At 34.0% G+C, this 25,829-nt stretch overlaps 1 protein-coding gene across 1 annotated transcript in view; it reads left to right on the forward strand.

The window, feature by feature from the left end:
- DNAH8 (dynein axonemal heavy chain 8) overlaps positions 1-25,829 on the forward strand; it is a 134,735-nt gene that overhangs the window by 65,934 nt on the left and 42,972 nt on the right. The window contains exons 47-62 of the mRNA XM_068676576.1: positions 1,574-1,660; positions 1,770-1,877; positions 2,684-2,818; positions 4,416-4,577; positions 5,991-6,237; positions 8,215-8,456; positions 8,536-8,676; positions 12,952-13,189; positions 14,009-14,151; positions 16,617-16,751; positions 18,765-18,887; positions 20,541-20,754; positions 21,279-21,388; positions 21,934-22,097; positions 24,163-24,352; positions 24,841-24,963. Coding sequence (XP_068532677.1) covers positions 1,574-1,660; positions 1,770-1,877; positions 2,684-2,818; positions 4,416-4,577; positions 5,991-6,237; positions 8,215-8,456; positions 8,536-8,676; positions 12,952-13,189; positions 14,009-14,151; positions 16,617-16,751; positions 18,765-18,887; positions 20,541-20,754; positions 21,279-21,388; positions 21,934-22,097; positions 24,163-24,352; positions 24,841-24,963 — 2,562 coding nt within the window. The remainder of the gene's footprint in view (positions 1-1,573; positions 1,661-1,769; positions 1,878-2,683; positions 2,819-4,415; positions 4,578-5,990; positions 6,238-8,214; positions 8,457-8,535; positions 8,677-12,951; positions 13,190-14,008; positions 14,152-16,616; positions 16,752-18,764; positions 18,888-20,540; positions 20,755-21,278; positions 21,389-21,933; positions 22,098-24,162; positions 24,353-24,840; positions 24,964-25,829) is intronic.

Consider the following 25,829-nt stretch of genomic DNA (forward strand, 5'->3'; position numbering starts at 1 on the left):
ATGGGCATTTTATATGCATAAATAAAAATAAAATAAGAATTTTAAAGCTGATTTACAGACCATAAATACAATGATTCTGGAATAAACTACTCCCTTTGTACTGTGGAGACAACAGGTCTTTCCAAAACCTATGCAAAAAATGATTGGACCCTTTCATTTGCTGATACAGGATGTGTCAACACATCTACAATGCTAGATGTCCAGTTTTGGCCTTCTGTGGTAGAGGTGTCCATTCTGGTCTGTGTGTCAATCTGGGATTTAGCACAGGCATTATGACAGTACTGTGTCCTGCATTCTGGGTGGCATTTATGAGATGCATTGTTCCCGTTCTTATAATGACAACTAGTGAAAAATTCTTGCAATATATATCCATCAAAGATAGGTTCTAAATCTGAATGGATAATCGACAGAAAAAAAAAAAAAAAAAAAAAAGACATGCAAAGTAGTATAATAGAATTTTAGACAGGCAGTTACCAACCATTACTCCAAGGCTGAAACACAAACTCCCGGATTTATATGAACTTTCAGGATATTCTGTCATGTTGCCACAGGATTCCTGAGGCTTTGCAGGACCAATTCCTGTAATTTCATAGGCAGCAGGATATTTTCAAATGTATGTTTCCTAATGCCAAGGCAGATGGAAATTAAAATACTCATTTGCATGTTCAAGTGCAGGATAATAAGGAGGCCATAAATATGTTGACCACTTCTAATTTTGTAAATGTCACCTGTTTTATGTTAGAAGTATTCCTCATGTTTGCAGAAAAGTTCAGGAAAACCTCTATTAGTCAGAATTTCTTAGTCATTGATGCTGTATTCCATATGACTTTGTTGTGAAGTTTTCATGTTTTAATTTTGTTGAATGTGTTATTTTTACTGCTGTTACAAAATATTCTCTGCATATTCTTGAATTATTATTAAAATTAGTTCTATCACTAAAAGAATTCCAATTTTTTATGTGATTCTTAAGCAGATGGATTCACCAACAATTAAACATTCAGTGAAAGTCTGTATTTTAAAAATAAACTTTAGACACAAGAAATATAGGAAAGAACACCCTTATATTTCTTCATTGTAGACTGCTTATTATTCTTTTTTCTTGACTCTTCCTAGTTACTGAATCTTTAACATGTCAGAAGATCTACCTCTTCTGCACAATGTATAGAACTTCCTCTTCCCTGAATGCTTAAGGTTTGACCAGTGTCGGTCAAGCACGTATTTATTCTTCAGTTACCAGAAATTTATCTGTAATTACTGTTTTCCTTATGAACTATCATTTTATTAGAATTACCTTGATACTTGGTCAGTATTTCTCCTGGAAATACAGTAGAAGCAATCAACCAAGTAGATTTTATTCCATAAAATTTTAAAATTATGTTTGCTGGCTTGCATTTGCAGTTATAACACCATTATGTATAAGGTATTTAATTCATAGTTCAGCTTAAGTTTATTATGACAAGGGTATTAACTGAACAGATCTAGGCATTTGTGCTTAAATTTACTGCTCTTGAACAGTAAGAAGAATGCTGTTTTGACTGTTGTAAATAATAATGCAGTGTGTCTTCCTGTATAGAATCCTGGATATGCTGGACGTCAAGAACTGCCAGAAAATCTAAAAATTCAGTTTAGAACCGTTTCAATGATGGTTCCAGATAGACAGGTACAATTAATGGGTGAACTGAAAGAAAAAATGTTTTTATTTGACTCTTTTACTTTCCTTATCTATCTTCAGAAAAAATATTTTCTAAATATATATATATTTATTTCAGATAATCATAAGAGTTAAGCTTGCAAGTTATGGATTTATTGACAATGTGGTATTGTCTCAGAAATTCTTTGTTCTTTATAAACTTTGTGAGGAGCAGCTCACTAAGCAGGTAATGTTATGCATTCTGTTCCTCTTTGTTTTTGTGTATGTATATGTAAATGTTTTTTACATAAAACACACACTTCAGTTTTGGTTTGTGCAGTTTTTTTTCCCGAATAATCACTTTTATGCTTCTAAAAAAAATACTGAAGTAATTAAAATATAATCCAAGCATGTTTCTATTAAAATTTGTGAACAAATAACCATGTTAATTCATGTATGTGTAGTCAGATACACACTTGTCTAATTGTTAAATATGTTAGCATTTAGTTGCGTATGTATGAAATTCTCTGCCTAAACATGGCTGTGAGGGAAAATTAACCTGGTGATGTCACTTTTCTATAAGAATTAGAGAAGTCTAGAGAAAGCATTCAGAGTTTGGAAACTGCAGGAGGAATGTCTGAAGTTCGATTTAAGTCTCAGTGCTGCTCTGCAGTGCACAGAACTGATTTCATATGAGGTCCGGGGTTTAAGTTTCCTCAGTTGGAAAGTCCCAGTCTGGAATGGAACTATTGTTTTTTTAGAACACTGCTACAAAGAGCTAAAAAATACTTTCTATATGGGTTTGTAAATGATGAAGTCAATGAAATTTGAAGTATAAAACTTACACTCCCTCCCTTCCTGAAAATAATATTATTGTCCTTCATTTATTTTAATAGAATAATTCCTCAACAGCAACAATTCCTGTGTTATCTACCTTTTCCAAGCAGGGTAACTACAATATAGAAGGTGGTTAGTAAGGCAAGATTTGATATACTGATGAAATAAAGCTATAGAACTCATTACTCATAAGCCTTTTTCTTCACCCTCTTGTAGGTTCATTATGACTTTGGCCTGAGGAATATCCTGTCAGTACTTAGGACTCTTGGATCTCAAAAAAGGGCCAGACCAAATGAAAGTGAATTAAGTATTGTTATGAGAGGGCTAAGAGATATGAATCTTTCTAAGCTGGTAAGAATCTAACTTAAGATTTTAGCACCGTATTATGTGCAAGACTACTAGTAATTTCTTTTACTTTCTCTCTTTTTTTTTTTTTATAGAGGTTGACAAAAAAAAGCAAAAACACCCCTTTCTTTTAAAAAATGAAAAGTGATAAACATAATTAAACGCTAGTGAACGTTTATTGAACTTTAAAAAAGTGGTTAGGGTGCAATGTTCAAGTAAGTTAATATTGGTTTAGCTGTGGGTATGACATTTCACATACTGACATCTGTATAGACTGATTATTGTACTATAAATAAACTGAATAATGTGAACTAAATTAATCTTTTAAAGTATTCCTGCTCAACAATGTACGTTGCTAGTTTATACAGTTGCCAGTAATGCAAGTCCTCAAGTAATGAAGTATGCAGTGTTCAGTCCAGTTAGCACATGCATTACAATCATGTGCCAAAGATTTCTAGTTAATTGTCAGTCTGTTTCAATCAGGTTTTGCGTTATCAATTACTGTAAAAGCAATAGAAAATAAAAAGAGTTAATATATAGACAAATGAATAGCGTGTATGCATATATCTCAGTGACTGACACCAAACAAATGTGTGAACAAAGTCTGACACCAAAACCAACCACACAAAAAAAAAAATGGTTGCTGCCTGTATGCCTTTAAATTGAAGACAGTATTATATGGAAACAGGAAAATGTATGTACTGAACATGGAGATTACTAGGAAGCAGAGATTCTAGTGTGTTGTAAATCCAATGTATGCATCAAATTTGTCAGTTTGATATCCAGCAGGTGTAAGAATTCTACCTTTAACACATTTTTTGAAAGGTTTTGGAGGTGTCCTTTAAGTATTAGGATTCAAAAATCATACATGTAGTGAATGTTTTAAATGTAGAATTTTGCTTCATTTTTTTTTTTATTTTTTTTTTTCCAGTGATAGTGTGAGTTTTTTGGATAGACAGGGTCTTGTTTAGTTCCACCAATATAGTTACCATAAGGGCATTTGCATTGAATGGAGTGTTGTTTGTTGTAGGAATTGAAAGCACATAATCCTGGTATTTTTATGGTTCTATTTCAGAGGTATTGAATTTAGTGGTAGTGGAAATGCCTTGACAAATTTAGCATTTTTTGCTCAGGTACAGACTAAATCTATTTTATGCTTTTTTGACTTCAGGGAGTTTGCTTCTGGTGGTGTTTGATAATGCTGGGAGGAAAACTATTTAAGGCCTGGAAAAGAAAGTTATGGAAAGGTTTCTTTCCAGACAGGATGTTCTGTCCAATATATGCTGTGACTGTTGGGGGATTTTACAGATTGATTCAGTGGGAAATTTCAGATAGATAGATATCAGATAGATAGATTCAGTGGGAAATTTCTTTCAGTTTTGAATTTATTTTTTTCATGGCATGGATGACAATATCAAAATGCTATCACCTTATTGACCTATCCTGTTGGTAGTATGCATTTATGAACATAGGCATCTGTATTTAGAAAATATATTCTTACTGTTTATTATTACAGGAGAGATTAATTTTGGATTTTGGTTTCAGAAGTTTGGATAATCATTCTTTAAACACGTAATAACTTTTTTTTTTTTTTTCTTTCCAGATAGATGAAGATGAGCCTTTGTTTCTCAGTCTTATCAATGATCTATTTCCGGGGTTGCAGTTGGACAGTAGTACATATACGGAGCTACAGGCTGCAGTAGCTAATCAGATTGAAGAGGCAGGATTGATTAACCATCCACCATGGAATCTTAAGCTTGTTCAGGTAAAACCTTTTTTTTTTTTTTTTTTTCCTAAAATCTTTTTAACAAACAGAAGTCAGAACACCATTTTAATGGTTAAATTTCTGTCTCATTTTAGAACCTGTGCTGCTAATACTGGAATAAAATAAAGGTTGTGTGTAGACCACACTAAGGAATACTAAGGGTCATTTTTTTGTTATTATTATTACTTTGTTAAATTATTCAGAAGAAACAAAAATGTTAAAGCATGCGTTAACCCAGCCTTTCCCAGATATGGTAGTGCATCTAAGCTATCTGAATGCAGAAACGAAGCACGTAAATGGCACCCTAAACACGGTTTTCTTAGGCTAGAGTGGGGATGGTAGGGTATAAGAATAGTTGGGAGGCATTTTGAAGGCCAAGGCAGAAAATAAATAGTGACAAGAAACAAAGCCAGGGCACAACTTCTGCTACATAGGGAATGAGAGCTAAAAGACCTATCACAGGGCAAAGGAAAAAAAAGAGGTGTGTATTCATGACTTAAATACGTTTCTGTAATGAAGGATGGTCTTCATGATGGGTTTGAGCAGACATTATAGGAAATAAAGACTCAAACCTTATGTGAGAAAGAACCTGTATTATTGGGTAATCATTCATCTTAGCCATATTGGGTTAAAAGAGATAAAATATGTGTAGAAGCCTCAGGCAGTCTTAGTGTATGCTATGACAACCTTATTTAAAGCTATGACAAGGCTAAGTATACAAGTGAGCATGCAGTAGGTACTGTAAAATGAAAGAACCAAAAAGCAGAAGATTACTAAGGTATTCTGAAAAATTAATTATTTTTGATTTTGAAATATTTATAAGACATTATGTTCAATAAACTAATGAATTAACAGTTAGACCATGATTTTGGATTATGGTAATTTTTTGTTTAGTGTGGGTTAATTGTATGGCATGTTGCTGATTAATGGGTATGTAGTTATTTAATAGGAAGGCCTTGAAGTGCTAGGTTTGTTCATAGGCTGTACAGTTTTCATACACAAAAACGTGCAGGAAGTGCTGTGCCTATGTTTATTTCATACACTCAAGATGTTTTAGCACTTTACTGCTTACTTATTTGTGTGTTAAATGTTTTGCTACTATTCTTTTTTTTTTTCCTTTTGAGTGATACAGAAAATCCTTTTTAAAATCTGGTTAAAAAAATAAAGTGTTGAGTTGCTTTGAATATGTTAGGCAAGATTTAGTTCGATAAACTGTTTCAGAGTAAACTTGGTGCTTTAAATATTAGGACAATTCCACAACACACTACAAATCAAAAAACACAGGCTGGTTTCAGTTCTGAGCACATAATGCTCTATGATAGTCAGTGATTATAAATATATTAGACAAACATATTAAATGCAAGCCAAAATCTTCCAAAAGCTTATTTCTCAAAACATTTTGATTTTTAATAGTTGTATGAAACTTCTCTAGTACGTCATGGATTGATGACACTTGGACCTAGTGGATCTGGAAAAACAATGGTCATAACCATATTAATGAGAGCAATGACAGAATGTGGACAACCTCATAGAGAAATGCGAATGAATCCCAAAGCTATAACAGCTCCTCAGATGTTTGGGAAACTAGATGCTGCAACTAATGATTGGACAGATGGAATATTTTCTACACTGTGGAGGAAAACACTGAAAGCTAAAAAGGGTATGTAAATACTTTGTGTGGGGTGTCATAAAAATACCTCTTGAATTACATATTGAAAACAGAATCTTGAATTTGCAGATGTGGCTAAGTCCTTTCTTGAAAACAGCTATAGAGAACATAGCCAATGTTACAATTCACTTCTCAAGAAAGGGCAAGAGTTTAAAAAAAAAAAAAAAAAAAAGTTTCAATATTATATCTATAAAACAACTGTTTGTTTCCTTGCCACTCTAGTTCTATAGTGCAGATTGAGGCTGCAGATGGAGACTTGGAGGCTGATAAAATACAGTGAAGATTTACTTATAGAATCATAGAATCATTAAGGTTGGAAAAGACTTTAAAGAAAGGGAATTCCTCTAGGGAACCTTTCCAAAAGGAGGTTCTTTTCTAAAAAAGGAAATGTTGAACTGTTTGGTTTTCGGTCTTTGACATTGAAATGGGTTTACATAGCAAGTAGCAAGGGATCTGTAGGGCTGATCTATATGACAAGAAGCCAGGGACTGTACTGTGCTGGACGTGGCCAGTTTTATCTGGAAAAGAACCACCACGGGACACGGCTGAGCCTATCAGTGAAAATAGTGGTGTCTTTGTAGTAACCCATATAAGAAAGGGCAAAACACTGCTCAGGCTGTGAGGAAGAAAAAGTAAGAGAAGCAATCCTTTGAGCACCAAGGTCGATGAAGGAGGGACAGACACCAGAGCAGATATTCTGTGCAGCGCAATGGAGAGGACCATGCCAGAGCACACTGCAAGTGGATATGCTCTGAAGGAACTGCAGCCCATGGAGAACCCATGTTAGAATAGGTTTACCCTGAAGGACTCCAGCCTGTGGAGAGGACCCATGCAGGAGCAAATTTTCTTGAAGAACAAGAAGGATCCATTGCAAGGATCCACATTGGAATGGGGTGAAAGTGTGAGGAGGAAGGAGTGGCAGAGAGGAGCTGTTATGAACTGATCACAACCCTCATGATCTGTATGGCATACATGTATATTTATGGCATACATGTATGCCATACAGATGGTGGTGGAGGAAGGAAGAAGAGTTAAATGGGTTGGGAAGGAAGGAGTGAAGTTGAGCATGGACTAGAAAGAGGGTGGAGGGTTGGAGGAAAAGTTTTTTTCTTTGTTTGTTTTTTTGTCTTTCTTTCTCATCATCCAATTCTATATTAATTGGCAATAAATTAGAATAGTTCAGCTGAAAGGGGCCTAGAAAGATTGAGTCCCACTGCCTGACCAATTCACGGCTAAAAGAAGTTTAAACATTTTATTAAAGGTGCTTGAGCATCCTCACAGTAAAGACATTTTTCCTAATGTCCAGTCTGAACCTTCCCTAGCACAGCTCCATGCAGTTCTTAAACATCCGGTCATTAGTTCCCAGAGAGAAGAGGCCGACACCTCTCTCTCCATTTCCCTTCCTCAGGAAGTTGTAAAGAGCAATAAGTTTGCCCCTGAGCCTTCTTTTTTTCAAACCAGTGTCCTCAGCCCTTCCTCATATGACCTATCTTCTGGCCCTTCTAACAACTTTGTTGTCCTCCTCTAGATGCATTCGAGTATCTTAATATCCTTTCTATAAATAGTAATTTTATAAATTAATTTTCCCCAAGTCACATCTATTTTTCATGATGGCAGTTGGCAAGTGATCTCTATCTTTACCTCGACCCATGAGCATTTTCATCTTATTTTCTCCCCCTGTTCTGTTGAGGAGGGAGAGTGACAAAGTGGTTGTCTGGGTGTCCAGCAGCCAGAACAGGCAATCTCACCAGAGATGTACATTATAAAGATATAAAAAAAGCCCTCATTTGCTTCTTTCAAAAATGGTATCTTAACTGGGTGTACAACACATATAGTAATGAGTATGTGTGGAGACAGCAGAATTTACAGTAAGCAAAATTTATTTTTATACATTATTTAAGTACTGAGGTATTTTTCATGTTCTTTGAGCATGAGGATATGAACCATGTATTTTTATTTTTTTTCCAGGTGAAAATGTGTTTTTGATTTTAGATGGTCCTGTAGATGCAATCTGGATTGAGAATCTAAATTCAGTTTTGGATGATAACAAGACCCTCACTCTAGCAAATGGAGATCGTATTCCTATGTCCCCTACATGTAAGCTGTTATTTGAAGTCCACAACATTGAGAATGCCTCTCCAGCCACAGTTTCTCGAATGGGTATGGTCTATATCAGTTCCTCTGCCCTTAGCTGGAGACCGATATTGCAAGTAAGATTATCGTTGCTGGCTACTCCTAATTTTACCTTGTTATATATTTATACAGAAGAATAATGTGGATGTTTTTCAGGCATGGCTGAAAAAACGTTCTCCTCAAGAAGCTGAAGTTTTACAAAGTTTGTATGATAGAATATTTGAACCAGCATATACATACATGAAACTAAACCTTAATCCCAAAATGGAGCTTCTGGAATGTAACTACATTATGCAGGTAAAACAAATACTGTGTAAGTCTGTATGAATTGACATAGTAAGTGTGGAAAAATAGCAAAATGGACATTTGATTACAATAAAATTTCATTTGAAAAAATTGTTTCTGACATAGGAAACCACAACCTCAGTATTTGTTTCTTAGGGAATACAAGAGGAACTGTTAGGGATATGCAAAATAAACTTTTGCTTCTCCTTATTGCTTTCTCTATAGGCTAGTCTTCTGTTGACTGGAATTTGCAAGCTTTAGATGGTTTTCAGAAGTATATGTTTTTTAAGCTCGTGGTCTCATTCCAATTCTTTAAATATCAAATATATTGCTGTAAGGGTCAGACCAACCCTACTGGTACTGTCAGCAGAGACAGCAAAGAATAACTCTAATTATCTTTTTATCTAGATATAGTAGCTATGATTCTGTCAGTCAACGTTTCCAAGTTCAGCATAATAATTTTTGCTTCTCCCTTCCTATTAATTGCAATTCTTCCTTGAGTGGGATCAAATCAGTTTTTTATTATCAACAAGAATTATTTGCTTGGCAGATCTTGCAAAATTGCAAGTCCTATACTACATGTCTCCAGCTGATTTGTTTATGAATCAGTTGTCACGTGCAGATTCTAAGTCTCCAGAGTCTGCATTTGTCCATGTAATCTCAGCTTTATGCTGACAGTCTCATAAAAAAAATGACTTTGAATAAGAGAGTGACTTTGAATAAGAGAGTAGACAAGGTAATATTTTGGCTAACACTACAATTAATATTAAAGTACCCAATTAGAACCTGGTATCTCTTTACTGTCCATTAGGGATTTAGCTTCAGATGTTCAATAGTTGGAAGTATTTTGCAGCAAATTAATAACCACAATTGATACTGCAAGATTAACTATGTGCAGTATACAGTGGAATTAAGTTATCTACCACAGGCAGAAACTATGTAATTCATTTATTTATGATGACAAAAAAAGTAGATGTGTTCTCCATAATTTTTCTACAGAGAGAGCATCTTTTTTTTTTCTTCTGCATTTTTTATCTGTGAGACCTTTGACTGAATTCATGTTGTGTTCCTGGAAAACACATGGGGCTAGAAGTTTCTATGTGTGTTTTTTATTTATTTTATTTTTTTAGTGTTAATTGCTTGCACTTCCTGAACAGGGAAATATTTCCCTGATTTAACCTGTATTCAGTATTTCTTCCTGTGATGCAAATCTCTAGTTTCTTTCACAGGTGTCATGGTAAATAACCCACACCAGATCTCCATGCTGGTGCTTACCTGAGATCTAGTGAGATCAGACCCTTTTACACTGCTTGATAACTTGATGCATTCAGACACTCATTTGCTTCCCCCCTCTAGTATTATGTTCAGTTCCTCTTCCCAGCAGGGATTTTGCCCTTGTTGTGGGAGGCTCCAGCAAAAAGTCTCATTAGTTCTGTGCTGAGCAGCCACTTGCAGCTACCAGGACTGGGCATTACTTGACAAAGATCCCCTGGCATTATTCAGCTTTTTCTCTCTGATCTCTACAGGATCTTTCCCCACTTCCAAGTTCTTTCCTCCAGCCATAATCTCAATTTCCTTCTTTCTTCACTCCCTTTGTTCCAAGACTACTACTTCTTTTTGGGAACCGTTTTTTGTTGTTGTTGTTGTTTGTTTGTTTGTTTTTCTTCACCTACCACCTCTTCTTCCCCAAATTTCAAGGTCCTACTTTTCCCATAAATGGTCTAAGATGCACTGTACCTGATCAGCCTCCTGACTGGTGCATCTACCTCATGTCTTTTTACTAATTGCAGGATTCAGGATATTCCAATTTTGTTTAGCCCGGATGTTATCAAAAATTACACCCCAGATCAGTTGCAGATAGCAGACTTGTACCTGAGAGTTCAGAAATCAAGTTTTGAATGTTCACCCACTCATACACATGTACCTGATTATCTGTTTTTTGTTAGCATTCACTGTTAAAGGTGTATTTCATTCGTTTGCCCCAATCCTAACAGTATAATTACCTTATAATAGTATTATGTAAAAGTGATTCCACTGTTGCCTTCTTTCTTGTAATTTCCACTGTCTTTGATTTTCTAACTATATATATTCTACTGTTGATCCTAGATTTTTTTTCTGCTGTTTTTACTTTTATATTTGAGTTCTGACTGTTCACCTTCTTCTGACCCACCTCATTACATTGACAAATAAAATTTACCTTAGAAGATTCATGTAGTTTTTGTTTAGGGATATCCTATATTATAAGCCTATTGGAAAAGTCAATTAACTTGTAGCTAAGGATGGTCTGATTGATACTGTCTGCCTGAAGGAGCAAAGGTCTTCAATGGAGTTCTTTACCAGATTTTCATGTAACTAAGCAGTCATAGCAGAAGACAGACAGTTATTTACAGCTAAATAATTGGTCACATGAAAGAAAATCATTTATTAAAGTAAAGGATCAGTTTTTACAAAGGAGAGACATTATCTCGGGTCCTGAGGTACCCGTGCAGGGATTAGTTCTGTTCAAAATGTTCATTAAAAACTTGGAAAAGTTGTAGGTGAAGAAGTTTACTGATGACACTAAATTACTGAGGGTGGTAAGGACAAAACAGCTAACCATGAAGAACTATAGACAGACTTTATGAGACTGAATAAATAGGTAATAAAATGGCAAATGAAATTCATGAAGGGGCTTGCACAGGATAAAACAAACTGTTCAATGCCATATATAGCACACCTATGGAACATCTTGCCAAAGGGTGTTCTGGATGGCAAAAGTGTATGTACATTCAAGACCAATCCTGATACTTTCATGGTAGAAAAAATATATAGAGGACTAATAAACCTAGAAAAAGTGTATTTGGTACAGAAAGACATTGCACAGATTACCAGCAGGAAGTACCACTGTCAGTATTACTGCAACCCAAGTACCACTGGGACATATCATATTTTTTGTTTGTATTTAGTGTTCAAAAAGTGTCCACTTGGTATTTTCATCTGACTTGTTACAACCTTTGTAGTATTTACAGTTTATCTGTTTTCTTAAAAAAAAAATATATATATATATATATATATTGCTACAGAATACTGCTAAGAGCCAACGCATCATGTAAAAATTTGCAATTGTGCATATGTTTAAGGGGACAAACAGATTATGTTCAGATAAAGTGGGACAAAGCCTGTATCTGCAATAATTAGATAATCATCTATCATAATTAGATATCAATCATCTCCCAAAGAAAAGTAGTGGCATTATTTTAAAGTTATTAACTATAATTGATATTGGTTAATCATCTTTTCTAAACTGAGTTTTAAATTAATCAAAAGTATTCTAACTATTTATGTCCTTATATATTATATATGTGTATATATATGTATATGTATACATTACTACATTACTTCCTACTTCAGTATGAGATTGAGATCCAAGATAGCATAAAGAATACTAATTCCAGAAGCTGACTGAAAGTCTAATTCTCTGTTAGAAAGAAATATTTTGAAGTAATGTGTTCGATGCTGATTTGTACAGAAAGGGAATATGAGTGATGTTCTGTAAGACAGTCAAAATAAACATCTGGTTTTGTGAGTGATGACATAGATAGCAAGTTACTGGATTTCTGGAATCCAGTTCCTTAAAAACAGAGGGTAGCAATCATAAAATTGGATATTTAGAAGGTTTTTGTTTGCTTTTTTTTTTTTTTTTTTACACAAAATGGAAGTTAATGTGCTATATGCAACATTTGAATATAATTCAAATGAATACATTGGAAAGTAACTGAAAATTCTTCCATGCTTAACAGAATTTTAATGTAAGAGATGCTTTGAGGAATTTTCAGAATTGAGGAGGCACATACATTATAATATTTAATTAAGGCCATCTAGTTTTGGAGTTCTGAATATCCCACTAGGTATTATAAATACCCTTAAAATGTTGTTCTGTTACTGTAGATCTTAAGTTACATTATCAGGTAGGCATAATTTAAAAGGATATTTAACTAGCAAAGCACTTAAGTAATTTTGAAAATGTTGTCCAGGTTTATATAAATATAAACACATAAATTAATAATAATGAATGATAATTGATAATAATGAATTAATAATTAATAATAGATTAAATATCCTTAATCTATTTTCTTGAGTTTGTAGTTCTGAATTTTTTATTATTCTTTGGTAAATCTGTATTTTCAATTTATAATTTAAAGTTTGAATACATATAAATAATGCATATAAAGGTAAGTATGTATGTGTAAAAATAAAAAATGATTATGTAATATTTTCTTAATGCATAATATTTTAAAATATTTTCAGTCTATTAATCTTCTGGAGGGCTTGATTCCATCGAAGGAAGAAGGTGGTTTATCAACTACATCTCATCTGCATAAATTGTTCTCCTTTGGAATAATGTGGAGTTTAGGTGCCCTTCTGGAGTTGGATAGCAGAGATAAACTTGAAGCCTTCATTAGAGCTCATGATAACAAATTAGATTTGCCAGAAATTCCCCCTGGCACAAGTCAAACGATGTACGAATTTTATGTTACTGATTACGGTAAGAAAAAGCATTGGCAGTCCTTTTTTATACTGGCATTTTAAAACTGAATATAGCTCATTTGAAATTTAAAGTTACTTATTTAGACCAAGTTCTTTGGTAATTGAAGCACAGATTTTGACAGTACAGTAATAACACAGATTCTCTATGGCTTTTCAATGGCCATGGCTTTTTAATGGCTTTTCAGCTTTGTCAAGGTGAGATGTTAGAAACCAAGAATGAGTGTTCATTGGTAGTATTTTCTTCCTTTGTTTCTAGTTTCATTTGCACTTTTTTTTTTCTCTATTAACTATAGTTAAACAGTCTACAATTTTGGGGTAATTTCTGCTTAGGCTGTTCCAGCCTAAATTATTTTGATGTTTATATTTAATTTCCTCACAGCTAGATTTTTTTTTGTTATATATTTAATCCAATTTAAATTCTACTTCATAATCATTGTTTATCCATGTCTGATGATCAGCAATAAATCTTAAATTTTATGGCTTCAAATAGTGTCATATTTTCCAGAAATAATTTATAGTTTAAATTACACACAAAACAAAATTTGCAAAGAACTTGTTCTTTCATATTATTTTCTCACATTAATGCATCTATTTCTCATTTATCCAAATCTAGATTATTTTGCAAGCAATGTTGATTTAGTGTATACACACACAATCCATATTTTCACATTCTATACCTTTTCACCAATAAAGTAAGAACAAGTTCCCAGGTAAACATTATTTTGGCCTTTTTATTTAGGTAACTACCTGTAAATTTAAGTAGGACATATAGATTTTTTTTTTTTTAATTTATTTTATTCATTTTTTGTCATTTCAGGTGACTGGGAACACTGGAGTAAAAATGTTCAGGAATATGTTTATCCAACAGATAGTGTCCCAGACTACGCATCTATTCTGGTTCCAAATGTTGACAATGTCAGAACACAGTTTTTGATAAACACAATTGCAAAGCAAAACAAAGTAAGTGCAGGATTATATATTTTTTTGTATATAAATAGAAATATAAAGTAATTGGAGAATTGGAGTTGCAATCATCGTTCACATTCTCTGTCTGTAGCCATGGCTTGCCAGCTGTATCATTATTGCTCTATTTCTGTTTCCTTGACGTGAATTCTCTATACTTATTTCTGTTCTGAGAGAAAAAAAAAAAAAAAAAAAGAAAAAAAAAGAAAAAAAAAAGAGTTAAATATCCATTTAATAAGGTATTTTTTTCTCATAGAAGTTTAACTTCAACAACACATCATTTTACTTGGAGAAAGACATAAACCTTTTCCCTGGTCATTACACCATATTCCTCTTTCCGGTTTATGCTTTCTTGAATAGACAAATAAGGATAATAGACTTCACAAGTCAGTTTATGATAAACATGAAATTACTAACCTTTACTGTATTTGTTTCCTCTCAGTAGGAAAACCGTAGTTAATACCAACAGCCATGACTACAGAAAAGGAGATAATACTTATACAGATTATACCAGTAAGGTCCAATCATGGGCCACAGGCCACATCAAACAATAGTTATTTAATACATATATAGGCCTATTTGTCCAGTGGAAAATCTGCAAAAACAAACCAACCACCACCACTACCACCACCAAAACTGTTTGCATTACACAGTGCTGTTAAGAGCACTAGCAGCCTTCCATGGAAACGTGCCAATCTGTGAGGTACAAGTCAGTATACTCCCATATCGGTATCTAGAACCAATATTAGAAATACCACAAGTGTATGAGCCAGTGCTGGAACTTGGCTTTTCTGTGAAATTATGGGATTTGGACACAAAACCTTTTACTTGGGTTTGATGAAACTGTTCCAGAGGCCATAATTTGGCTCTCCCTTTGATCAGACTATAAAAACGCACAAAATCTTGACATTCAGAAACATGGTAAATCTCCGAAGGTCAATGCCTCAGAAGATACTTGTGGTGGTTTTACCCTACAGGGCAGCTGAGCTCCACCACAACTGCTCTCTCACTCCCCCTCCTCAAAGGAAAAGGGGGAGAAAATACAATGAAAAGGGCTCAAGGGTTGAGATAAGGACAGGGAGATCACTTGCCGATTGCTGTCATGGGCAAAACAGACTCAGCATAGGAAGATTAATATAATTTATTGCCTTTCACTAGAAGATGAGGCAGTAAGAACTAAAATCAAACTAAAAACAGCTTCCCCCCATCCACCCTCTTCCACCTCCTTCCCCTGAGCAGTGCAGGGGAATGGGGAGTGGGGGGTGAAGTCAGTCCCTGGCTCTTCTTCTCCACTGCTCCTTCATGGTCACTCTGCCCCTGCTCCACTTGGGGTCCCTCCCATGGGATGCCATCCTTCCCAAACTGAGCCTGTGGGGGCTGCCCACAGAACTTCAAGAACTGCACACACATGGCTCCATACCACAGGGTCCATCCCCCAGGAGCAAACTGCTCCGGCACGGGTCCCCCACGGGCAGCAGCTCTCCCCAGACCCCTGTTCCTGCGTGGGCTCCTCTCCACAGGCTGCAGCTCCAGCCCGGGGCCTGCTCCTGCTGGGGCTCTCCATGGGCCATAGCTTCCTCCAGGCCACATCCACCTGCTCCACTGGGGGCTCCTCCACAGGCTGCAGCGTGGAGATCTGCTCCATGTGGGACCCATGGGCTGCAGGGGGACAGGTTGCTCCACCAGGGGCCTCTCCACAGGCAGCAGGGGAACTTCTGCTCCAGCACCTGGAGCACCTCCTGCCCACTTTCTCCACTGACCTTTCTGTCTTCAGGGTTGTTTCTCACTCCTGTCTTCCAGCTGTTGTTGCGAAGCAGACTTTTTTCCCCCTTCTTACATTTGCTCTCCCAGAGGTACAACCAACATCACTTACTGGCTCAGCTCTGGCCAGCAGCAGATCCCTTTTGGAGCCAACTAGAGCTGACTCTGATCTGACCTCTAAAATATCTGTATTAAAGTATCTCTTTTAGCAATTGTTTAATTGGTTTCAGAACAATACCAGGAAGAAAGAATTATCCTATCACGAGCATATGTTAAAAATGAACCAAAGATTACATTCAGATTAGACGTTCGAGACTGCTTTCCATCATAAAAAGGCCTTCCAAGGGTCATACACTGCTAGAGATTGCTACAGCAGTCTGCAGTGAGTGTGTTAGAAAGTAGAAGGCACTAAGCTACAGAGAGGAAAAAAAATAAATAAAATAAATAAATAAAGTAAACTCTCTAGTACATTCTCACTTTAATCCTTTCTATTTTGACTCAATAACTAATTTATGTTGGAGAATTGAGATGGGATGAAAGTACATACTGTATCATTGCATATGGAGACATAGCAAAACTACCAGAATAAGATATCCTTCAAAATTAGGCACAGAAATTATCCCTTTTTCTAAAATAATTCTGTTATGCATACTTAGTTAATAGTTTTGATACTATTTATGCTATTCAAATGTCTATTGCAGGCAGTTTTGCTCATAGGAGAACAGGGGACTGCAAAGACTGTCATGATTAAGGCATACTTGAAGAAGTATGATCCAGAAGAACATTTGTCAAAATGTCTGAACTTTTCATCTGCCACAGAACCATTTATGTTTCAGGTAAAAATATAAGTTTTGCAAATCTTGTTTATTTTGTCCTAGCTAAATATTTAAGTGTACTTAATTCTAATGATAAAATAAGTGATGTAGAAATAAAGTTTAAAGGAACCTTTTTTTCTCTACATCCCTTAAAAACTTCAGAAAATTCTATTAAAATTATTTTTTTTTCAGAGCAGAATAAAATACGTTCACTCATATAGATGCATGATTACTGAGTGCTTTTTCTTTATGTAATTCTAAGAATCAATTTTTTAGTATTTTTCTTTTTTTCTGAAAATTCTTAATTTCTCTTTAGACTAATGATTTTTTTTATAATGCATCATTTTTTGCTGATTCAGTAGTTTTTAATCATATATATATAGTTTAATAATAATAAAAAAAAAAAACAGATCATCTTATTTCTCCTCAGTTCAGGAGTGACCAGCACTGGAGCTTTATAAAATTTCCCTTTCCTAAAAGAACTGCAAAAAATCCATATAAATAGACACAAATACTACAGATAGCTTTTCAAGTGGTAGAAAGGATGATATATACCACAGCACTATGATTCAATACTATTTTGCTAGGATGTGATCCTGTAAGTTTAGTTGGCTTCATTACCTCTTGAAAGCAATGAATTCATGGTGAGAATGCTCTGGTAGGAGAGTAATCATCGGGGAAGATTTTGTAATTGAAAAGCCTGCTCATGAAGCAGATTTTACAAATTCCATCCCCAAATCCAGTATTTGTTTTTAAGAAGCTAATTCAAAATGGTATAAAGAAAATGGGGAGAAATCATAATTTCAATCACACTCTCTTACTCTCTCTTTTTTTGTTTTTTTAAAAAAAATTGCAAACTCATAGAACAGCTGCTGGGCTTTTCTGTTATGTGTAAGATGTCTGGCCATGCTGTATATATTAAACTATGAAGCAAAATAAGGCAGGCATCCTTTCATGCATGCAAGATTAATTGAACAGTCAGTATCTTTGTCTCAGTGTCCTTCGCTTAGCATATTATGGGTTCCTCCTGTCTGGTACAGAGACACTATGAAAGGAACTTATTGTGCCTTGTCTCTGCTATAGTCCTGTGATACCTCAGAAGATACACTTTTTGTTTTCAGCTAGCTAGCTCAGTACATAGTTCACTATACTGATTTCTAAGAGAGAAATGTAGCTGGGAAAAAAAGAGAAAAAAAAAAAAGTTGAAATACTTCTAAACAGTTGAAAGAGCTGCATTCAAAATATTTTTTGAAGTTTGAGTTGCCATTCTGAGGCTATTTGAAAAACAAGTTGATTTTAGATATGATAGCTGTGAAACAAAATTTTTATTTTCTAATATAATCATTTTCTGTTTCTTAGCAGTTTCACTTTTATTAAATGTCTCCAAAATGATGTATTAATGCTAAGGATGTTCTATATGCAATTATCCTAGAACATGGAGCTAAATATTTTCCATGGTGAAAGACATTGGATAAAACTTGTATCTGTTTTCTGTTTGCGATCTTTCAAAAAATGTTATTAATACTTCTATCTTTATCACAGTATATGCCATATTCCTCATATAGAACAACACTTATGATTATAAAACCAAAACAATTATTTGTCTAAGGAAAGCATTTTCTACCATCTTTTAAGGTATTTTTCTGCCATTGTTTCTAAAAGTCCAAGTACCTTTAGAAAGACCATTGAGCTGAGAGCTTTGAAAATATATTCCAATTAAAGATCAGTGTCTTACTTGTCTATCACATCCTGCTTCTTATTCAGTTCAAAACTCAGTGTAAAAGATTTTTGCTACCAAAATGTTAAAATACTGCTTTACTTAGTCTACAAGACATCTGGGAAATTATTGTAAAAGGAATCTAAGTTGCCTTTATACTGCTGTCATACTATAAATAGATGGATAGATTTCCTTCAAGATGAAAGCTGAAAGAGGAAATCATTGGTTAAGTAAAGTGTCACTTTTTTTTTTTTTTAACAATACATTTTAAATATTGTCGCTTTAGATAAAAAACAAGGACTTTCTTTAATTTTTAGAGGACAATAGAGAGTTATGTGGACAAACGTGTTGGAAGTACTTATGGACCTCCTGGAGGCAGAAAAATGACTGTCTTTATTGATGATATCAATATGCCAATTATCAATGAATGGGGAGATCAGGTACATTGTTAACTAGTACAATTTATTATCATACTGTTGCTATTTTTTCATATATGTAGGAGTCTGTGGACATACTCAAAATTTTAATTTACTCTTAATTGTTAATGCTTTCTAATTACAATGTATTTATGGAATGAAAAAAAGAAGTAGGTTAAAGGTGTCATACCTTACATTATTCCACTTTCTCATATTCTTCTAAGACTAAATAAAAGCATCGCTGTACTAAAATAACGTATTATTGTTAAAGTTTGACACTAATTTTATAGCACCAGTAAGCAAACTTCCTGCCAAACAGAAGTGTGATACCTTGCAAAAAGTAATAAAGGCTGTGTCCAACTTTAAAGGTAACAAATTGGCTTGCAAACTGATTAAACATTTTTGGCTTTTGATGAGCCATTGTCTACAGTTTGGGTTTGTAGCATTCATATGCCTACACAGATCCCAAATCAGGCAAAATTATTCAATAGTTCCTTCCAATAGTAGATATGAAGTCTTTCTAGACCAAGATGCTAGGTTTTCTGGAATAACTATGATAATGTAAAGGGCCAGTATGCTTATCATTACTTTCTTCAATTTGCTCAAATGGGAGACCCATGTGCAGATTTGAATCCTTTGGCTGTCTGGCTGTGAGGCTCCGAGCTTGGGTTAAGAGTAATTACAGCATTAAGCTTGTTTGTTTATAGTATGGGGAGTAGGTCTGTTTCTGAGAGTGGGCTTGAACAAATATTTAAGTGGCAGTAGGGATCTAAGTAAATTTGTATAGTCCAAATAGTTCCTTTTTTTCACTTTAGAAAGCTGTTTTTGCAAAAATTGAAGCCAAGTGTGTGTTTTTAGTCTCTCTGAACTGCAATTTGGCCTTTTACCTAAATGCTAGCCTATATCAATTATTTGGTTTGCATCATTTGCTCTCACTTAAGATCTTTTTTAAAAATGATTATTATTATTTTAATTTAAAGTAGCATTACATAATCCACAACGCTGAGCTGCTTGACCGTAGTCTATAATGTGGGCAAGTGGCTGTGTTTGAGGCAAAATCCTTACAGGCCCAGGCATTACTCAGTAATAGGAAGAATCTCCATTATGGAAGGATCTCCATCTTTGATCATGGCCCCAAGATATTTCTCCAGTATTTTTTATGGGATGATGGTTTGTGATGAGTGCCCTGTTGCACTTCATGGCTTTGTTGGAGCACATAAGGCTTGCTAATTATTGTTGGAGCAGTTGCTATAGTGGTAACTCTATGGTGCCTCCAGATCCATACAGATGCTGTAGAGTAAAATACAAAGTGAATAGTATTTTCAGAATAAACAGATTCCTGTTTTAGAAAAGAATGAGGTGTTTTGCTTCAAAGGATTCCCAATGGAAGACTAAATGCACAATTTGAAACTCTGAAGCTGAATACCTAATAGCAAAATATGGAACTAATATGTGCACATTTTGTTTCATATTATGTGGTAGTCTGGTTCTGAAATAATATTTCTAGTTTTAGAATCACAGAAACCAAGATCTTCCATATGAATAAGGAACATAATTTAGTCTGAGTTTAGATTAAAATTCTCTAGGGATTAATGGTAAAGTTACAAGAATAAACTAAATTATCACCGAGTACATTTTGGTTTGCCGTTCTAATGTGTATGTTACATAAACTTACAGATAACAAATGAAATTGTTCGTCAAATGATGGAAATGAAAGGAATGTACAGCTTGGATAAGCCTGGAGACTTCACTACAATTGTAGATGTACAATTAATAGCAGCAATGATACATCCAGGAGGAGGCCGTAATGATATTCCCCAGCGTTTAAAAAGACAGTTTTGTATATTCAATTGTACATTGCCATCCAATGCATCCATAGACAAAATTTTTGGTACTTATTTTTCTTGTTTTAGCATGGATTAAAAACAAACAAAAAAAGATTTAAAACTTATAAAACTATGTTCTCTCTCTCTCATCATGCAAATGTAAAGTGCTTCCAGTGAAACAACTGAAGATATATTACAGCAAAATAATGCCATGGAACAGAAATGAACCCCTCTAACTGCTTATCTTTCTTATTAATGATTTTTCTTGTCTAAAATCAGAAAGTAATTGTGATTTCCTGGAAGATTATAAGCACTGCTGTTAACATGTAATACATCTGCATTGCCTGAAGAACCTTCTGTTGCTGACGTTCTTTTAACTTTGTCACTATTGTATATTGTTAAATGTTCGCAGTCACCAACAGGTGTCCATGCTACCTGTTTAGAAAAATCATGGATGAGAGAGACAATTATTTGATCTATAATTTAAAAGCAAATTAGTTTTAACTGCATTTTTGGAATATTGCTCACAGCTTACTTTATTTTATCCTGCACCTTGAGATTAATTGTTTATTCCATTTTATCTTTTAAGGTGTTATTGGTTGTGGATACTTTCATTCATGTAGAAATTTCAGTCCTGAAGTATGTGATATGGTGAAAAAATTGATCCCGACAGGTAGAATACTGTGGCAGTGGACAAAGGTATAAATTTTAGGGAAAATTTTATTATCAGTCTGAAAAGAGTGCCTGTTAGTCTAACTTAGGCACATATTCCTTAAGAACATATCTGTAGCAAGAAGAAAACAGGAGAAAGATGAGCTAAAAATTGTTGGAGAAAGAATCTGGAAAATACTAGATTTTAGTATATAAGGTAGATGAATGGCTGTATCAGTTCATTCATTCCTATAGTTTTATTCATGTTACCCGAAGCTTTAATCACTACAACTTAGGAACAGGGTGTTTAATTCTTTATAATTTATTACTTTTAATTTATAAAGTAACATATGAAATAATTACACATTCTAAGAGTTGGATTTTTGCATTTAGTGCTAGATCATGCCTCCAAACAGATCAGATATTTTTGATAACTTCCTAGAAAGACTTTGCCCAAACTATTATGTGTGAAATTAGTGTTATTTTTTTCTCATTTTAATAAGTAAATGTTTATTTATAAATGTGCAGGTTTTGTTATTCTCATTTCTTTCTAAATGCTACTGATCTTGAATATTAACAATATTTTTCTTTAGACAAAGATGCTGCCTACACCATCTAAATTCCACTATATATTCAACCTTCGAGACCTTTCTAGAATCTGGCAAGGAATGTTAACTATAAAGTCAGAAGAATGCATGAACAGCAGTGTCCTTCTAGCACTTTTTAAACATGAATGTACTAGAGTAATTGCTGACAGGTATCATTTTATATCGACTTAGTTTAACCATACATTTTATGCTCATACACATTAAATTTGTTAACATGACAAATATTATTAGGCCAATATGAAACATGTTGTCTTATTCTGCATGTCTGCACTGTGGTATCGTCCCAACAAACATTATGTTATGTGCTGATAGATTAGACTAGTAACTGGTGGGAGAACTCTGAAACTTCAAATAACTGTTTAACCGAAACTCTGTTCAAAACTGTTTTTATTTTTATTTTTTGGCAAACTTATCTTTGGCTACATGCAGTCAGTTCCTCTGTGAAAGAGAGGATTTTACAGTGTCCTAAATTTATACAGTGACCCATAGACTTCAGTATAAAATTGCTCTGATCTCCTTACAGAAAAAATCATCACATCCATATGATTAAAAAAGTTTGTCATCAAAATCTGCCTTAAATGATTGATAAAATCAGCACATTTGTCAGCTGTATGTTTTAAATATTCAGTAATGTTTTTGTCTACAGTTTCAATTTCTTGTGAAATTCCAGATAAAGTGATGTAGCTGTCAGTAAAAGTCAACAATCCACAACTACTGTGGATTTTAACTAATACAATTATTTCTTATCTGAGGAAGGGCCTTTATATTTATTATAAAATTAATGTTTTAAAATTACAACAGTAAAGCTAAATGTTTACTTAAAAATATGTATGTGTATTTCATTACACTGCATTTTATTTTTAAAGTGAAAACAATGACAAATATTTTGCCATAGATACAAAAAGGCATATTGTGCTGTTTTTGCTTTTAATTAAACCTAATGGCCTTGAAATATCAAGTGCTTAAGAATTGTCATGAGCGGATATTTTTCAGTGCTGTAGAAGTCTAAAATGGGATTTATTTTAAGATGTCAAGTATATAAATATGTTCTGGTGCAAATAATTTGGCATGGTAGCTGTTAAGATTCATAATCGCATTGTATTTAAACACAGTCAGGCTTAGTTACTATTATTCCCGTAACCTGCAAACATAAAGGAAAGAGCAAAGGTACAAAAGAATTATCTCTTGAAAACAAAGCTCCTTATAAAAGGACAAAGTGAAATCTTCATAAACGTACTTTAGCATATGGAGTTTTGCATGCACTCAATTGAAAGAGAAACAAAACAAGTAAGATACATAAAGCTTTGAGATATATTACACATACCTGAAACTAGTGGTTGAAAAAACAGCCCTTCATTACAGGTCAGTGTTAGAAAGAGTTCTAACCAAAACATAGGCCACTGTCAAACAGTTTTAGTTATGATTTCTGCCAATGTCTTTTAGAATCCCTCATCTTCTTCCATGAAAGCTCTGAATCAGCTGGCAGGTGCCTTCTGATTTTTCATGGGAAGTTACATTAACAAATGGGAGTGAATACCAAGGAAGTAAAATTGCTTTTTATGAGCTCTAATATCCCAGAGGAATTCTATTTTGAAATTAAAAATTTCTAATTTGAAATTTGAAAGCCCTACTCACTTTTTCCTCTTTCCTTAGATATGTTTGATGAGTTTACAAAATGAATGTAGCAAATCTAAAAGGAAATCTTATCCATCATTTTCCATCATTTAAAAATAAAGGCCAGAGTTTTCTAGTGATTTTCACCATTACTTATCTCATTGCAATTTCAGAGGCAGCACTATAATAACATAAATTATGCTATTCCAGTGCTGGTCAAAAGAATAGAAGGGAAGCTTGGCCCTGGTTATTTGGGAAATCATTCACCTTTTCTCATTCTTTTTCAACTGAGAAATTAAGTGTTTTGTTGTTACCTACTTCTAGAGAAAAGCTGGAGAATTAGTGTTTTGTTTTGTTTAGTTTTTCTCTGTTCTAGTGACTGGCTATGATACTTGCAGAACATTGAAAATATTTAATTTCTGTGAATATTGATTAATCATTTTTTGTAACTGTTGTCTGATATGTATTGCATATGTATTTTTTCAATGAAATGTTACAAAATTTGTTATTTTTTAAAGTATTTAATTATGTTTTCCTCCTTATATAACTAATATTTTAAAGCTTTTTTTTTTTTTAATTATGCTAATCTATGATTTTTAGATTTATTACTCCTGAGGATACAGCATGGTTTGATAAAACTGTTACTAAAGCAATTGAAGAATATGTGGATACAGGTGTAACTGTTTTCCAAGAAGACCGATATTTTGTGGATTTTCTGCGGGACGTACCTGAACCAACTGGTGACGAACCAGAAGATTTTGTATTTGAAGCTCCAAAAATTTATGAGGAGGTATTTTCATTTTGCACCTAAAATACACAGCACTGAAGTTTTCCTTTAATTATTAAGTACATTATATTGCTGAACTTACATCATATGGAAGCTTTGTTGAATACCTGCCACATTTTTTGTGAATCTGCTTATACATATTTTTGGGTTAGCATGCAATAAGTCATTTCAGCAACATTAAAATATATATATTAAAATATGTTTAAGTTAATGATGCTATACAAAGGTACTTTATTCATTCCTTCTTTTTCCTTTGCCTTTCCCCTTTTTTTACAGCATTAGCCAAAAAATTTCTGCTTACACACAGGTACAATCACTGAAGTGAATTAACAAGATAATTTCATGATGTGTGCCCCAAACAAGAACTCAAGTTTATGCATAAAGCAGCGTTTTAAGTTCTGAAGGGCTCTGCTAGCATTGTTGCTGATCTTTTCTTTTTTTTTTCTTTTCTTTTTTTTTTTTTGTTATATATATAATTTGTAATCTTTCAGGTTCCAAGCTTTGAATTTCTTTGTGAAAAATTGCAAATGTACCAGAGACAATACAATGAATGTATTAGAGGATCATTTCTTGATTTGGTGTTTTTCAAGGATGCAATGACACATCTTATTAAGGTTTGGGTTTTGTTACTTTTGTATTAGTTTAACTATTGCCATAGTGATCCTGAGTTGGACAACTTATGCTTGGGGTGCATAGTCTGAAAAGCAGCTCCTATCGCCAAATTTGTTTGCCGTCCTTCCCTAGCCATTTTAAGGAACTAGAAAAGAGCCACAGTCATTTTGCCTCTTTGCATATTTTGTAATAAATGCCTTATTTTATATATTTCTTAAAACTTCTGGGTGTTCATACGTATACAGATTACCCTCAGTGGGAATGGTGAGGTCACAAAGAGGTATACAATATTTTGTACATACAATATTTTCTTAATCTTTAAGAATTCAGAAGACACTTCAAAGGTAGCTGTACCTGACAAGTGACCAAAGCAGTGTGAGGTAGAATCTGACTGGATGAGAGACGAGAAGAGAGATAAATAAATAAGGAGTGTAGTGGAATGTTGTAGGGTATTCTCAGTTCATGATCAAATGAATCCCTTTTCAGAACAGAAGATACAAGGGAAGAATTCATACCAAGTCAAAAATGAATTTGGAGGGGAAAAAAAGGCTAAGTGTAGATTTTGTTTGAAGCAGTGTGCCTCTGGTTTAAGAAGATGTGTTAGTTACCTCAGAAATTTCTTAAACTTGGTAGTCTGTTTACTGAAAGACACGTAGAAGCTGTATGAAAACCAAAAAAGAAAAAGAGAGATGTTGTATTATTCACTAGTTAACCTAAAGTGAATTAAGTTATTACCTTTTCTTTGCATCTGAATGGGAAAAAAAATATAATTCAGTTCAAGTGGTAGTAGGTAGTGTTGTGACTGCAGTAATGATAGATTTTGCCACCCTTGTAACAATAATAAAATAGAAGTCTAAATATGAAATTG

Source organism: Anas acuta, chromosome 3 (genome assembly GCF_963932015.1).
Source record: "Anas acuta chromosome 3, bAnaAcu1.1, whole genome shotgun sequence".
NCBI lineage: Eukaryota > Metazoa > Chordata > Aves > Anseriformes > Anatidae > Anas > Anas acuta.